The sequence below is a fragment of the Ruditapes philippinarum genome, unplaced genomic scaffold (assembly GCF_026571515.1).
Source record: "Ruditapes philippinarum isolate M1 unplaced genomic scaffold, ASM2657151v2 ctg2226_1_1_1_1, whole genome shotgun sequence".
NCBI lineage: Eukaryota > Metazoa > Mollusca > Bivalvia > Venerida > Veneridae > Ruditapes > Ruditapes philippinarum.
Window position 1 is genome coordinate 112393 of NW_026853784.1, and position 16990 is coordinate 129382.

A 16990-nucleotide genomic window follows, 5' to 3' on the forward strand; every position below is an offset into this window, starting at 1 on the left:
CAAGTCTGATGCATATGTTGGTCAAAGAAACTAAAACTAGACTCTTTTAAAAGTCTTCTCTAAACTACAATGGACAATGCTTAGATATTTGGCATGTACCTCACCTGGTCCTCCACAAAAGTTTAATACAAATCATACTCCTGGGGTCAAAAAGATGTCATTTAGTTCAGGAAATTAGATTTAATTCGTCTTGTATGAAACTGCAAGTTGTAGGTATTTGGCTTGTAGCATTGTCAAATGAACCTCTGCAAAAGTTACATAAATCCTGCCCCTTTTGCCAAAATTGGTCGCAACCCGATAGTCACTTTATATAGACTTGTGGAGTAAAAATCAGAAGACTTCATCTTGGAAACTACAATGTCTAGAGCTTAAATATATGGCATGTAGCATCACGTTGTGGTCTACAAAAGTTGTATTTACCATGCTCCTCCGGTCCACCCAGGGATTCACTTAGTTTATATAGACTTACATAGTACACTAGTTATATACATGTAATTAACTGTTCTTGTCTGCCAAAGGCAGCAGACATCAACAAATGTTTTAAAATTTATGCAGCCTTGAGAAAAAATTACAAACCTAATGTGACTTAATTACTGGCTTAACCCTTTTCTAGTTTACGTTACATGTTCACAGTTTTCTGTAATTGCCCTTTTCTTAAGTGACATCCGCTGTCTTTGACAACCTTTTTATATGCTCAGAGGTAACTTTGGTCTTACTGTGGTATTGCCTTTAGTCTCATAACTTTATAACTATTTGGTGTGCTGTCTTCATTTTATAGGGAGGTAGGTCGTGGCCTGTAGATCACTCATTTTAGATGACTTTTGTTATTTGTTATCCTAAGGAATAGCTAAGATAGAACATGTTTGAGGTATAATTCCATAAATAAATCTCTATTTTAATTGAAAGATTATATTTGATTCTTAAAAAGAATTGCATTCCGGCGTTTATTGCCCCTGGTGCTCCTTTTACAGTAGTCACTCTTGTCTTTACATTTTAGATGTACCGAAGGTTTCTGCTCATTTTATTAATAATGCACAGAGTGGTACTGTTGCGTTTTTCCCCTACACTATGAAAGCTGAAATATTACCTTATGAGATATGACATGCTATGTCCTTAGCAGTAAAAAAAAGACAACATACATATTTGTCGAATGTACAGACTGTATTCAATTAGGGAGTGTATATTTTTCACTTTGATCCTAAAATGCTCAAGTCTTGCTTGGAAAATAACAAGGGAGTGGACGAAAGTGTGATGCTGTTGAAGTTTATAAAAAGCTTTTTAACTATCTCGTTAGCTACCAAAGAAAATTAAAAAAACCACCACTTGTCCAATAAAATGAAAACCATATTTCAAAGATATTTATTTGTGAACTCTTTATACATTGCAATATACATGTATAACACGAAGTGATGAATAGCAGCAATATTTCTGTCTTATATTTTATTTTATATTGTATTTTAGTGACACTGTTTGTCATTTACACTGATGTGTCTTACTCCGTCGTCGGTAGTATAGTGTAATTATCATAAACAACGTGATTATATTGTTCTATACGTTTGTATCATATAACACATATCTCACAAAGGCTCTATGAAACAGCAGGCCAATCTCCTCCCAGCATTCCCTGTCCGTAAACTTTCCATGTCGAGGCCACGGCCAAGGTCGTCCTGACCCTCGTGCAGCTTTGAATATATATACAAATGCATCAGAAAATTCTATATATGTCATCAAGTCAATTCGTATTATATGAAAACATCAGAAATGTATTTATGTTTATTTCATATTTATCTTGTATTTTAATCTCCTATTAATCAAAGTTCATGCTTTTTCAGACCAGATAAATTAATACTGAAAACAGCCCCATAAAACACAAGTAACATATTTTTTTAATTATTCATAATCGTATGAAAAATAGATGAAACTACAGATACATCTGTCGTAGAAACCTCGGGTCATTCGGTGAATTACACGTTATTTATCACACATGTTGTTCATGACCTTCAACTATAAATCCATCAGTCGAACATTTGAACTTTTTTGACTAATCTCTAATGAATTAATACTAGTCTTTTAATATACTATAAGTAATGTTTGTCATTAAATATAAGTATAACTTGTAACTATAAGTGTAATTATAAGTGTAACGTCTTCTGCATCTCTTTTTTAAGAAATGTAACACTACAGTACCATTTATGTGATTCAAGTTAAAAACAAATGTCATTTTGCAGTTATTTTTGCTTCAAAAATGCACCGCTTTATACAGCAGTAAAAAGACTCAAAAGGTTTTAAAAGAATTGGCAATGTAATTAAACTGGGTGATAAACTTACAACTACCCCGCGACGAACAATGGAGTTGTTTCCAACCAAACTTGCCAAATTGTCAAATATTGCTCCTTGTACGTTACCATAGGGATCTTTCACTACGTTACCAAAGTCACCTACATGACGTCGGCTTAAAAGTTGATGTAAAAACTTTTACACGATAAAACACCAAATTATCTGACAATAACTTATAGACAAGCATATTTAATTTTACAATGACACAGCCTTAATTTACATGGTAATATTTTTATGTCAGTAAGGCAAATTTAACAATAGTCAAAACAAATGACAAATGCCTTCAAAGTGCAAGTATTATACATAAAAATTACACTTAAACAATGTGCATCTGACCTAAAGAGGAATTATGTTGATTTACTCCTTGAAATATATTGATTTCATTGAAACAAACAAAAATCTAAAATGTTTTACTTTATTACCTTAAAAATAACTACTTGCAATATGACTTATTTTTATTTATCTAATAAAACTTTATTACTTTGATGGGTCATTTTGCGAGCCATGTACTGTCCCATATGGATTAAAATGCGGTCCCATGGACTCACAGCCATTTGACATGTCCCCAGAACGATGGATATGTAGACCATGGTACGTCCAGTTCCCGTCAGCTGGCATGCCAGATATTGTTATCTTAACTTGAAGAGCGTAATGTCCGTAACATGACTGCAAATAAATGCATGAATATTTCCTGAAGAAACATTCTGTGCCATAAATGGTCATAAAGATGGAAACTCTACAAAGCAAAATCTGTAGCCAGTCCATCACTGTCATCATAGACGGACATGTCTCACACTGTTAGTTTATAAACATTTTGTATGAAAGTGACAAGGAACATAACCAACGCTTTCGGAAATATGCTATATAAAGGGATGACATCGATACTGAATAATGGAAATGACAATGGTTTTCCAATAGGATTTATGAACGTGATGTTTAGTTAGATACTTACAATCCTCTGTGTGAAGACAATGATACCGGTGATATCAGGATATAGAGGAAACGTCGGGTTTGCTGCTAGTCTACATATTGCTTGTACTGAAATAAAATAACCAGCAGATATATTATGACTAATTTCTTAGAGATTTAAAAATTACGAGACCGATCTGTAATGGATTTATTTTTGTGATATTTAATCAGCATACCATGTATCACGCATATACTGATTTACTTATACAACATACAAATAATCTGAAATATTACAGATAGCATGTGCATGCGTGTGTGTTTAGGGTATCAAAGTTTGGCAGCATCCTAATTGTTCTGTCAAAGGAAAGGGTTGTTTCCCATGTTTTAGAGATCAAATCAATGTTATGGTCGAAAAGTTTCATATTTTGCATGCCGTAAACTTTCAAAATCCATTCTCGGTCCAAAGAGAATTTTGGTTCTTTCCTTATCCTGACCGCCCTCTGTGCATTATTTAGAATACAAATATAACAAAAAGTCCTTGTTGTTTTTTATGCAATGGATTGCAATGTATATAACTTGAATATGTAATTAGTTTATAGTTATTTTTACTATATCGTTAAAAGAAATTGTAAACAAGATGAACAATAATATATTTCTAAACTGTTGCAAAATCATTATAGCTATTAACCTAAAATAATATTTTGAGTGGCAAATGTACAACAGTATAACAATTTATATTCTACCGTTATAATATGTTTTAATTTAATTTCTCGATTTTCTATATTGATCCCATGCCTAAAAGGTGTATCTTCTCATATATATCAAGTTTAGTTTAATGTGTTAAAGAGTAAAAGTTATTGGGGGAAGTGTACCTTAATGATCAGCGACATTAGGAGCACCTCGCCGATTACAAATAATCATCTCGGAAATAATACGGATTGAACGCATATGTATACGCCGTGTGACTTTTTTATCTGTACGAAATCTACTGTGGTCATAGTATTATTTTTACAATAGGTTTATCTCTTAGATTTGGTTTGCTAAATTGCTAATCATGGTCATGCAACTACATAGTTAGATTAAGAAGCAGACGCTTGTTTTGGTTGAGTCTATTATGTTTTGTTTAGGGGGTGAGTTGTCATACACAAATTTACAATTTATATGCATTTATTTTTTCCAATGATTGTTATTATCTTAAATGCTTCTGGGATTGTTGTTTTATCAATTCATTTGTAGATAAGATTGTTATATGTCTATTAACGAAATAATTTTAATGAACACGAAATTAGTTCACACCTACATGTGTATTGGTAACTTGATGGTTAAAGCCAATGAAAACACGTCAATATTATTACAATCAGGCAGAGAAAAAGTGTGCAAAGAGTAAATCGATAATCTTTATATAGCCAGCAAACTTTGAATTGCAAGTATTTTTTCATATCTTTTCGGCAGGATAAACTGTCCGAGGATTCGTATCGTAAAATGGCTGCCATTTACAGTATCAAGTGATTATCCCAAGCACCACCGCGACTTAGCGCGGGAATTTTAATTATAGCTAACCTCGGCGCGTATACCTTTTTCATATTTTATTGTAATAAATATTTACAAACTGTGTCTTTCGGTTTTTTTATCAATATATAACCAATAATGATGTTAATATGAATAAATAATCATATCTCAAATCTTTGACTATGATTTACAATGAAATTCTACCTTAAATGTATTAAAAAGGTTTTTAATTTCCTGTAATTTTATTTTGTGATTATGCTTCAAAGCAGTCAATTGACCGTGAATTTTCTTTTCATATTTTGATTTCCTTGAAATCATTTTTCTCATCTGAAGGCATGCAACTTTAATATGGTGATACATTAATTACATTCCATGAAAATGTTTAAAGATATAAAATATCTCATGACATGTATGTTCATTTTACATTACACCTTTAATTCAGCAAACGTAAAGTCTTCACAAAAAGTAGTATGCAATCGTACCTATATTACATACGAATGTATGTAATATTTTTCTTGTATATAAATAGTAAGAGAGTGTAATCTTTGCATAATGAGATATAATTATTTGACATACGTTTGAAAATAAATTGTTTTTTTCCCCAGTCAAATCATATATGATTGAAAAAAAAACATGTCTGACAATCAGAAGCGAAACACAAACATTAAATTTGTTCACGCCAACAAAATACAATCAAGACAATCAGAAGCATTTTTTAAAATTTATAACGTAATCCGATATATCCCCTAAAAGGGTATGTCATTTGTACTTTCGGTTCGTAAAATCAATAATAATGTAATTTTTATGTTCCCCGAACAATTTCGGGGGAGCATACAGTCGCCGGGTTGTCCGTCCGTCCGTCCATCCGTCCGTCAGTCCTTCTGTACGTACGTACGTACGTCCCGAATTTGTGTTCGGCCCATAACTTCGTTATTTGAAGTCGGTTTTTACAACTATTTCACAGAAATGATCACCATATTGAGACGACGTGTCGCGCGCAACATTTGGGTCGCTACCTTCAAGGTCAAGGTCAAAGCATGACCTTGCAGCAAAATCGTGTCCGGTCCAAAACTTCGTTATTTGAAGTCGGTTTTTACAACATTTTCACAGAAATGATCATCATATTGAGACGACGTGTCACATGCAGCATTTGGGATGCTACCTTGAAGGTGAAGGTCGCAGTATGACCTTGCAGCAAAATCGTGTTCGGCCCATAACTTCGTTATATGAAGTCTGATTTTAAAACTTTTTCACAGAAATTATCACCATATTGAGACAACGTGTCACGCGCAACATTTGGGTCGCTACCTTTAGGTCAATGTCACAGCATGACCTTGCAGCAAAATCGTATCCGGCCCATAACTTCGTTATTTGAAGTCTGATTTTACAACTATTTCAAAGAATCACCATATTGAGACTATGTGTCGCGCGCAACATTTGGGTCGCTACCTTGAAGGTCAAGGTCACAGCATGATCTTGCAGCAAAATCCTGTCCGGCCCAAAACTTCGTTATTAAGATTCGGATTTTACAAGTATTAATCAGAAATGATCACCATATTGAGACGACGTGTCGCGCACAACATTTGGGTCGCTACCTTGAAGGTCAAGGTCACAGCATGACCTTGCAGCAGAATCGTGTCCGGCCCATGACTTAATTATTTGAAGTCAGATTTTACATCTATTTCACAGAAATGATCACCATTATTGAGACGACGTGTCGCGCGCAACATTTGGGTCGCTTCCTTGAAGGTCAAGGTCACAGCATGACCTTGCAGCAAAATTGAGTTCGGCCCATAACTTCGTTATTTGAAGTCGGATTTTACAATTATTTCACAGAAATGATCACCATATTGAGACGACGTGTCGCGCGCAAATTTAGGTCGCTACCTTGAAGGTCAAGGTCACAGCATGACCTTGCAGCAAAATCGTGTTGGGCCCATAACTTCGTTATTTGAAGTTTAGATTTTACAACTATTTCACAGAAACGATCACCATATTGAGACGATGTGTCATGCGCAACATTTGGTCGCTACCTTTAGGTCAATGTCACAGCATGACCTTGCAGCAAAATCGTATCCGGCCCATAACTTCGTTATTTGAAGTCTGATTTTACAACTATTTCACAGAAATGATCACCATATTGAGACAACGTGTCGCGCGCAACATTTGGGTCGCTTCCTTGAAGGTCAATGTCACAGCATGACCTTGCAGCAAAATCGTGTCCGACCCATTACTTCGTTACTTGAAGTCGGATTTTACAACTATTTCACAGAATGATCATCATATTGAGGCGATGTGTCGAGCACAACATTTAGGTCGCTACCTTGAAGGTCAAGGTCACAGCATGGCCTTGCAGCAAAATTGAGTCCGGCCCATTACTTCGTTATTTGAAGTCGGATTTTACAACTATTTCACAGAAATTATCACCATATTGAGACGACGTGTCGCACGTAACATTTTGGTCGCTATCTTGAAGGTCAAGGTCACAGCATGACCTTGCAGCACAATAACATTGTTATTTGAAGTCGGAATTTACAACTATTTCACAGAAATGATCACCATATTGATACGACGTATGGCGCACAACATTTACTTTGAACTTTGTCTGTGACATAACTCTGACACTACAAGAGGTATACCTTCATTTGTCCAAAACCTTTTTTGGGAGCACCACCCGGTTCAACCGGCTCTTGTTATTTTCATAAATTGTACTTTATGCCGATTATTACACGATATAGGCCAGGGTCTTTCAACTAGAAATTTGAATAGAATTTGAAAGATTCTGTACGATATAAAGAAATTAACTATTTCAATAAATCTCATTTCAGCATTTACCCAATTATATTCTGAAGTTTATGCCAGACCGAAATACCATATACGTTCTGTGTCTTCATACAATTGTGTCTGAGCATTTTAAAAAACCTCAAGTAATCATGATCCGAAGTTTGGCGGAAAGGACTGTACACATAAGCTTTCGATTAATGTTCGAGGTTCAAATCCGAAGTTTGACAGAAGTTGCAATTGGCGCGCGCGGACGGTTTAATTCAAACCTCCGACCTTCAAAATGTTAACTAGATAGCTTCCTCACATAAAAGAATTCAACGTTACCGACGGAGCTCGTACCCACAGCGAATATTCACAGACAGCGACCATAAACACCTATACTAAATACTTAAATCATTGCTTGAGTATTTTTATTGGTCACATGCCAGATTCACAGGCGGCAGTATCAGTGTTTGGACACCCCACCCCTATCTGCCCCTGGACCCCTACTACAATCCTGAAAAAAAATTCAACACTCTTAGGCTTACTATAAGGTACCAAATACAAAACCACCGATGAAATTATATATAAAAAAAAATTTCCACTATCAAAATTATAGTTATAGAAAGGTGTAAAGCCTACTATATGTCCATTTGCCAAACAATGTGGAACACGGGAAATCGTCGTTTCGGCGACTGAGGCGCATTCCGGCGGGATTTCGCTGCATCATTCATTTACATCAATAAAAAGAACTTGAATTCCACAGCTTACTTAATTCAAGTCCAATGAATATCAATATTCTATCGATTTTTTCTATTTCACGGTAATTTTTGACTTGTCGTTGCCATTTTGGATTCTGATACCTGTGTGTTATACGCGATCTGATTGGACGTCCAATTTGGCTCGTCCAATCAGATCGCGTATTTCAACCCAGGTATCAGACTGCAAAATGGCTACGACAATTAAAAAAATACCGTGAAACAGAAAAAATCGGAATGATAGTGATATTAGTTGGACTTGAATTACATAAACTGAGGAATTCTAGTTCTTTTATTAATGTTAATGAATGATGCAGCGAAATCCCGCTGGAATGCGCCTCAGTCGCCGAAACGACGATTTCCCGTGTTCCACATTGTTTGGCAAATGGACATATAGTAGGCTTTACACCTTTCTATAACTATAATTTTGATAGTGGAAATTCTTTTTTTATATATAATTTCATCGGTGGTTTTGTATTTGGTACCTTATAGTAAGCCTTAGAGTGTTGATTTTTTTTTCAGGATTGTAGTAGGGGTCCAGGGGCAATAGGGGTGGGGTGTTCAAACACTGATACTGCCGCCTGTGGCCAGACTAAGTGAATCAGATGAAACAATTGTTGTTTTTTTTAATTGTGAGAAGTTGTAAATAATATTTTGATGAATGCGTGTCACAGGAAACACAGACATGTTTTGTTTCAATTAACAATGTAATTGAATATCAACAAAGGCAATAAATAATGATATACATAGATCTCTTTATTGAGACAATTAATGATTAAATATAAACCTATGACCCTGTATTCAACTGCGATTTTTTCTAAAACCCCTAAAACATTACAATCATTATTAAACAATATAGAATTATACTGTAATAATTACAATTTGAAACTTAATGTTAATAAAACAAAAATAATGATTTTTGAAAACGGTCGTCACACAAATTATGATTTTTACTTATATAACACAAAAATCGAAGTTGTCAAATCCTTTAAATATCTAGGTGTACATCTATTCAAAAACGGACAATGGAATAGAACGCAGGAACGTATAGCACAACATGCGTCTTTCGCTCTTCATAATTTGTTTATTATCTTTAATCAAGTAGATTTACCCGTATCACAGCAAATAAAATTGTTTGATTCTCTCGTATCATCAACTTTAAATTACGCGGCGGAGGTATGGGGATCACACATCGCACCCACTGTCGAAGTTATTCATTGTAAATTTTGTAGAAAAATTTTAGGAACTAAATTATCCACAAACCGAGAAGTGTTATATGGCGAACTTGGCCGAACACCTATGTATATTCAACGGAAAATAATAATGATTAAATATTGGATTAAGTTATTATCGCTTCAAGAAAGTACTATCCTTTTTAAAACATATTCTATGTTAAGAATTGATGCTGACAATGGACAATCTTATAATGGTAAAAATTGGGCGTACACTATTAAACAAATATTAGATGAATCTGGATTAATATTTGTATGGGAAAACCAATATAGCATACAGGTAGATTTTAAAGCAATTAAATTCAGAATTCTTAGTTTGTATTACGAACAATAGTATACCTTGATAAATAATTCACCTCGTCTGGATACATACAGTTTATTTAAACATACTTTTGATTTAGAAAATTACTTAAGTGTAATTAAAGAACCAAAGTATAGAATAGCCTTATCTAGATTCAGAACATCGTCACACAATTTAGCTGTAGAATATGGAAGATATCGTAATATTCCAAGAAATGAACGTTTTTGTGAAAATTGTCAATTTAATCAAATAGAGAATGAATATCATTTTTTACTTATTTGCCCGAAGTTCTCCGATTTGAGAAAAAAGTATCTTAAACGTTATTACTACACATGGCCGACTAAGCAAAAGTTTATCAATTTAATGTCTGAATCATCGTTAACTGTAATTAATGGTTTAAGCAAATTCACATATCATGCTAACACTTTAAGAAATTAATCCTATCAAATGTGATCTGTATTTTATTCATATGATTGTAAGGCTCTTCTAAAAAAATCCATGTACTTGTGTTGTCTTTGTTTATATATTTTGTACTTGCTTTAAACATGTATTTGTTTAATGCAATAAAATTTTGAAGTTGAAGTAAAGAACTTACCTGGTCGCTCTACGCATCTGTACTGCGAAGGCAACTGCCAACCCCACTGGCAATTTATGACATTCACAAATGAGAACAGTTGAAATCCGCAAAGCAAATAATATGCATATAACGCCATATCGCATAAAATCCTTCAGAAAATACAAATAAAATATTTGACCACGAGGCACATAGTTGTTTGTACCAATCACAATCTTGCAATAAACACAAAATAATTTATTGCTATGGAAGGGAGATATAAACAATATTTAATTACAATTTGCTTGCAACAGTAAGTGTCGATATTGAATGTTTGTTGTCAGTCGAGACAGTACGGGACATTAACTGCTTTTTTATACAGTGTAGTTAATAAGAGTAAAAACATGTCACGTTCTTCTTTCTTAAATGTAACAACCTCTTTTGTTGGTTGACTGTCATGTTAAATGTACGAAAAGTCACATCAGCTTAACACTGTTCTTTAGTTTGATGAAACAGTTAAATGTTTCTAAATTAAAAGCATAAGTAAACGCAATGACTGTCAGATATTTTGTATACTGTTATCAACTAAATGATCAAATATGGTCAAAGGTATGTTAGCCTACATTTCACATATACTCGTTGGCAAATTGACGGAAAACAAATGTTTTCAGCTCCTTCCTCGTTTTTGTTACGTTCCAATACATTTGTTTCTTCGTTGTCGGTAAAAATGAGGACATAGTCATTTCGGCGCAATTATAATTTATGTAGAAAGTAAAATGTAATAATAGTTAATATGTATTGTCAACTGAGATTAATGTTTACCTTTATCAGACTGAAAAGAGAGATTTGCCAAACCATTTTTTTTAAATCGGAATATCATCTACTTGAAAAAAGCAATCTTACTCTTGAAAGAAGCAATCTTACTTGTCTGCAAAATAACAGCAGAACGCTTCTAGTTTGGAAAATTTATTATTTTAAAAAGAATTTCGTTTTACTATTTAAACAAACAAGAAGCTGTCTTTCTTTATTTGTGTATATTATTTAATATATTGTAACTGTACATGTAAAAATATAAAATACCGAAAACCAAAGTACACAAAGTTGAAGATTGAATGTTCCCAGATTTTTGCACTACTTTCCTATATCCAGACTAAACTCATTATATAAACACCGTAACTTTATAGCAACGTGTTGTAACATTATATCTATATTTTGTGCTTAATGTCATTAAGATAGATATTTATAGATATATTCAAATCAATCTGGTGCTTGAGATGTCTCGACAAAATCAATGGTTTCCGGTCAGGTTTTGCAAAGTTTGAAGTTTATCTTGTCAGTATCAATATTTTGCATATGTTAAGTTTGAACATTTTGTATCTCGACTGATGTTAAGGTAAGCTTGTGGTTTATCCGGGCTGTTCTCAAATAAGCTTACAGGAACTAACCAGCACTGGTGTCATGTGAGGAATCATGTATGGCTGTGGCCTCAGTAGAGCTCGAGCACACGATCCCTGGGTTAAGAAGCAGACACATTCATCACTATGCCACCGTGTCCTTTCACAAAGGTTTATTTTAAGTTACTTCCTCCTGCCGATTTAAGTAGACAAACGCTCTTAAAATTGTGTCAATATATAGAACTGTTTAAGATAAAGTACAGTTAATTCAAGGCTGCTCACGTGTCTTTTAATACGTTATGAAACCAAAGCATCTGATGACATGTCTGCGAAGAAATATTAATCAATCAAACTCTCTAAGATAAACTACAAAATATAAAAAGCAAATCAAAACAAAACAGAAGGAATACTCGTAACATTACCGGAGACACTGTTTTAAATGAATTAAAATGCAACTTATAGTCTAGGATTCATGTACATGACACATTCATTGTCTTTTCAGCTTTTACTTTGGCCAAAATCTGTTTTATAAGATTTTATACACATGCTAATTACCTCCAATATGCGACTGAATTTGAGTGTGAAGAAACACTGATCGTATCGTTATAATTATTTATAAATAATATATCGTTTCAGGGAGCCATAGATATTAATATAAACTTCAAATTTTCACAAACCGTGTTGCAATTAAAAGAAACAAAATAAAAAGAAAGAAAACAAAAACAAAACAAATAACAAACCACTTTTACTTACACATTTGTCACAGAACTCCCTGAATATCAAAAGGTAAAACCAATCAAACGCGTTTGCTTTGCGTTCAATGCGTTCATTGAACGCCACCCTTCCTTGTTGATCTTTGTTTTTCATATTAATGGAGTGCAGGAGTAATTACCGGACAGTATGTTTGTTAAGAGATGCGTATATTAAAGTTAAGAACTCCTTACCATAAAATCAAAATCTTGTATGTCATTCAAAATATGATTGTTTTGTGTCGATGCCCTTCTTAAGGAAACAGATGTTTACTATTATTATGAAAGCAGTATACAGAAAAAATATTGTAAGAGACTGTCAGTCTTTGCTGACACTACCGCAACCCTTGGTACTAATAAGAGAGCTTTAGCCATAGACTTACATTATAAGAAATGACCCATAAACATACCTTAAAATTGAGTATTTATGTTAAAGATGTGATTTTTGAAGGAGAATAACATACCTAACACATTAAAATGATCTTGTTATATAGGGTTGACCGACCAAATGTTTCACAAAGTGTCCTCAAAGATGATTACCGCCTTTTCCCTGAAATTCTCTGCTTACCACAGGACTGACATATACATTTTTTAAAATGCAAATATCCAAATGAAAAATTATCCTTGAGAGTTATGAAACAGTTCATGTTCTTAAGAACACAACGTAGTTTTAGTTTCTAAAATAATTTTTATACTTAAAAAGCACATTTCCATCCAATCATCTGATGTCCCGCTCAACCTTACGGGTTTCCCTGCACTTTTTGCAGCCAATACTTGACCATGTTACAACCTAACCAACATCAACTTATTGTGAATGAAGCTTCATTGAGGTAGAAAATGGCTAAAATCATTAAATTTGAAATTCTTGTATAGATCAAGTAATGCACTTAAAATGATTAAATCTGCCCAATTTGATGGTCAGTTTGTACAATAAAAATGATTATTCTGGATTTGAAAAAAATGAGAAAAGATCTAAAAATGTGCATACATGCATGTCAGTGGAGTCCCTTTAAAACATGATGCCGTATACCATTTTGTAGTTATAGATATATTGTTCACAAGTAACATTTACATTTTTCAACAAAGAAAGACTGGATTGGTAACAAGTAAAAAATACTTATATCAATTCCTCTACAATGGCCATTAGCTTACCGGTACCGTTGTCTTATCATATGTACATGGGCACGGGAAGACGTTCCCAAATCCTATTTTTTATCATGTTAGAGATGGCGCTGATGGGCTTATGTTTGTGCCAATGCTTCTTCATGTTTGAGGTAGTGGCCTGCTGTTTTAATTGCGTAGGGCTTTACGTCCTCGGCAAGTCACATGTTTTATGCTCGTTGAACATAGCTGTACCAATTAGGTCACGTGTTCTATGTTCGTTGAACATAGCTATTTCCGGTGAGTCATTGAATATAGCTATTCCCGGTGAGTCACATGTTTCTTCAATTCTAGATTGACTGTTACTAAAAGCATTCCAAATGAGGACATAGTTTTCTTGTACAAACAGATGCCAAACACATTATCAAGTACTTCACAACCAGTAGTAAAATATTTTAATGTTTAATCTTTTCATGATTAAATTCTTATATATTCTCTACCAAATTGATACAATATTACATATAAAATATAGTTATTTTTGGTATTGCTTTAACATCTCTTGTAATGTTAATGTTAGCCTAGATTGTCACCAATATTGTTAACTGAGTATGACCTATTTCTCTACAAAGTAATAAAAATTACAATTCATTAATTAAATATAATAGATTTTAACAAGCATAAATCGTGTTTCGCTAGTACTAATAAGTGTACGCAATAACTAGATCTCGAGTCATTTCACTTGCCGTAAGCTGCTGGCCTTAAAGCAGACCTGTGTGTATCGATTGAGTGGCAAGTGATATCGATCGATGAGGCGGTCGTGCTTAACAGTAACATTACAGTTAGCTTCATCACTTTATAGTTACAAAACCGATAACAGGAACATAGCTATTGTTACATAAGTTTGATTGGATTTGCCAATGCAACTATAATGACAAATGGCGACTTATTTTAATTGTAAGTGACTTTTAAAGAAAAAATTACAAATCTTGTCATTTAGTGCTATTTTATTCAATTGATTTTAGCCAATGGTAATATCCTTATCCAGATGAAGGTTTTTAACGCACAATTCCATTGCAAAAAAAATAGTTTAATACAAATACTCGTACGACGAAAAACCTAAACAGTCATCAGTATTAACACCTACTGTTAGAATATGCAGACTTATATTTAATTGAAGGTTTATTTTAATTGTAAGTTTAATCTTATTTGAAACAACTCGAAAACGATTGGCTATAACCATAAAAATCAAATGCACTTGTATACACATTATTCATTAAATTGATAATAAACGAAATCCCCAAAGAACGCTTAAAACGGCAAAAATGAAAATGTTGTAGGTTCGGTTTGATTGAGCCCGTTCATAGATGGTATTGGTAAGTGCAAGTTACCGTCTATACCCCCAGCACCGACTTATACAGAATTCATCATGTAAGCATGCAAATGGTGAAATTTTGAATTGAGAATCATCTGATGATGAGTTCATACGGTGGTTACTATGGAATCTTCAATGTGACACGTTTGTGTCATTCTATGATAAGCGGCATATGGTCCTCAAGTAAAAGAATGCGTTTCCCTGAATCGAATAATTTAGAAACTGTCGCAGATGTTGTCAGATGGTGGTTATTGTTGAACTTTCACTGTGACATGTTAGTACCCTTCCAAAAAACGCTAACAGTGATAATGGCAGCATTACATTCTTTGCTTGGAACATTTCGAGAATTCTGAAACGTACAGTAAAATTTTGGAACAGACAATGTAATCAAATAATATATGAGTTATTGATTACATACATAAGTCCATGTTAATTTTGTTAAATACATTAATTCATAAAAATAAAGATACATCAATTAATTTGAGATATCATTAATAGAATTTCTGTCAGGAAGCTGTCCATATGGTCTGGCTTTTGGAATAGATGTTTGTGTACAATGTCTTTACTTGCCAGTATGTCCATTTTAGATTTACGATCATATCTTTGTAGGCAAGTATAATTTGTGGTAAAATAACGATAACGCTAACAAGAGCAGATATGTAATATTTACTGTGATTTCCCATAAAATAGTACAAGCAATAAGATCTATAATCATGTGCTTTCAAAATCTTAAAATTCATATTGAATTTTTACATCGCGAATTTTCAGAGCAAGTGCCAGCTTTGTTGTACCCTTCAACAAGAGAAAATAATAAAAAGCATTTTTGCACTATTGGCCTACACTGAAAATAATTTCCAGAATTACCATATGTTTTCTCTATGAACCTTACCTTAAAGCTTCAAATTTCAAATTAAAGAAGGCGAACGAGTGTGGGGGTAGTAAATTCTCAATTAAAGTTATTCAAAATATTATTTTTTTTTAAATAATTAAAACATATTTAACTAAATTTGAAACTACTTTAAATATAATATTAATTACAGTTTAGTAATTTGAAGTGTGTGTGTTTTTTTTTATAAAAGATAAGATAAAGATACAGTAAATAAACAGAGGATACTTGTTTGTTTGTGTGTAAGATAAAATTTTATTTCATCGAGTGGGCTTTAAAACAGTATTCTCACGAGTGGCGTAGCCACGAGTGAAAACACTGGTTTTAAAGTTCAAAAGATGATATAAAATTACATCTTACACAACAAACAAACAAATTTTCTTTTTACTTTATGCTTAAAAACAAGTTAAAAGGAAATTTCTTTGATATTAACGTTAATTTTAAAATCTGCTTTCCCAATTGAGATTCTCATTTAGTCGAATTTCTTATAAAATACAAGAAGTCTTTGGCTGGAAAATAAGTTCGACAATCAACGTTAAATGGCAGTGCTATTATTCATTTTATTAAAAAAAATATGAATGGTCGATTGTTTTAAAAATAAAAACAAACAATTCTTGAAGAAGAAAAAGTCCAACCATCTATACATACTTCTTATACTTACTGCGAATTAATATTAGACCTGGCTTTTGAAATGTTAGCGGCCGCCATTTTTAAAAGTTGCGTATTTCACGAGAGGAAAATAATTGCGTTTGATTCAGAGGGATATCATTTGGATTTATTAGTCATACATCTTTTGAAAGAAAGAAGACTTATTTGAGGATTGTAACAAACAAATAAATAAGTCTTGACAGATGTGTAAATATTCAAAAAGCAGCTAGAAAATTGGAAAACTTGGAATTGTTGAAAATAAACTTGAAAGGCTGCCTTACGAACGCTGGGTTGTTTACTTATTCTGATGGCTGTCATTTCTTTTCATGTTTTCATAAAGCATATGGCAGTTATTGCTCGTAGAATAATTAAATTTTCCCAAATGTCATCAAAAGCAGTTTTGCATGTGGTAGGAGTGTATTTTTCAGACTGTAAAAATGAGAAAAAAAAAATAGAGACGATATTTGGTGATTGGTAA

The 16990-nt window shown here is 33.2% G+C and overlaps 1 protein-coding gene across 1 annotated transcript; it reads right to left on the minus strand.

Moving 5' to 3' along the window:
• Window positions 1-1347: 1347 nt before the first annotated feature.
• LOC132737865 (uncharacterized) lies at window positions 1348-10676 on the minus strand. Its single transcript, XM_060725231.1, has 5 exons — window positions 10405-10676; window positions 3290-3375; window positions 2819-3003; window positions 2329-2452; window positions 1348-1682 (listed from the first exon to the last, which is right to left on the minus strand). The coding sequence occupies exons 1-5, from the start codon at window positions 10520-10522 to the stop codon at window positions 1578-1580; spliced, it is 618 nt and encodes a 205-aa protein (XP_060581214.1). The 5' UTR covers window positions 10523-10676; the 3' UTR covers window positions 1348-1577.
• Window positions 10677-16990: the final 6314 nt, after the last annotated feature.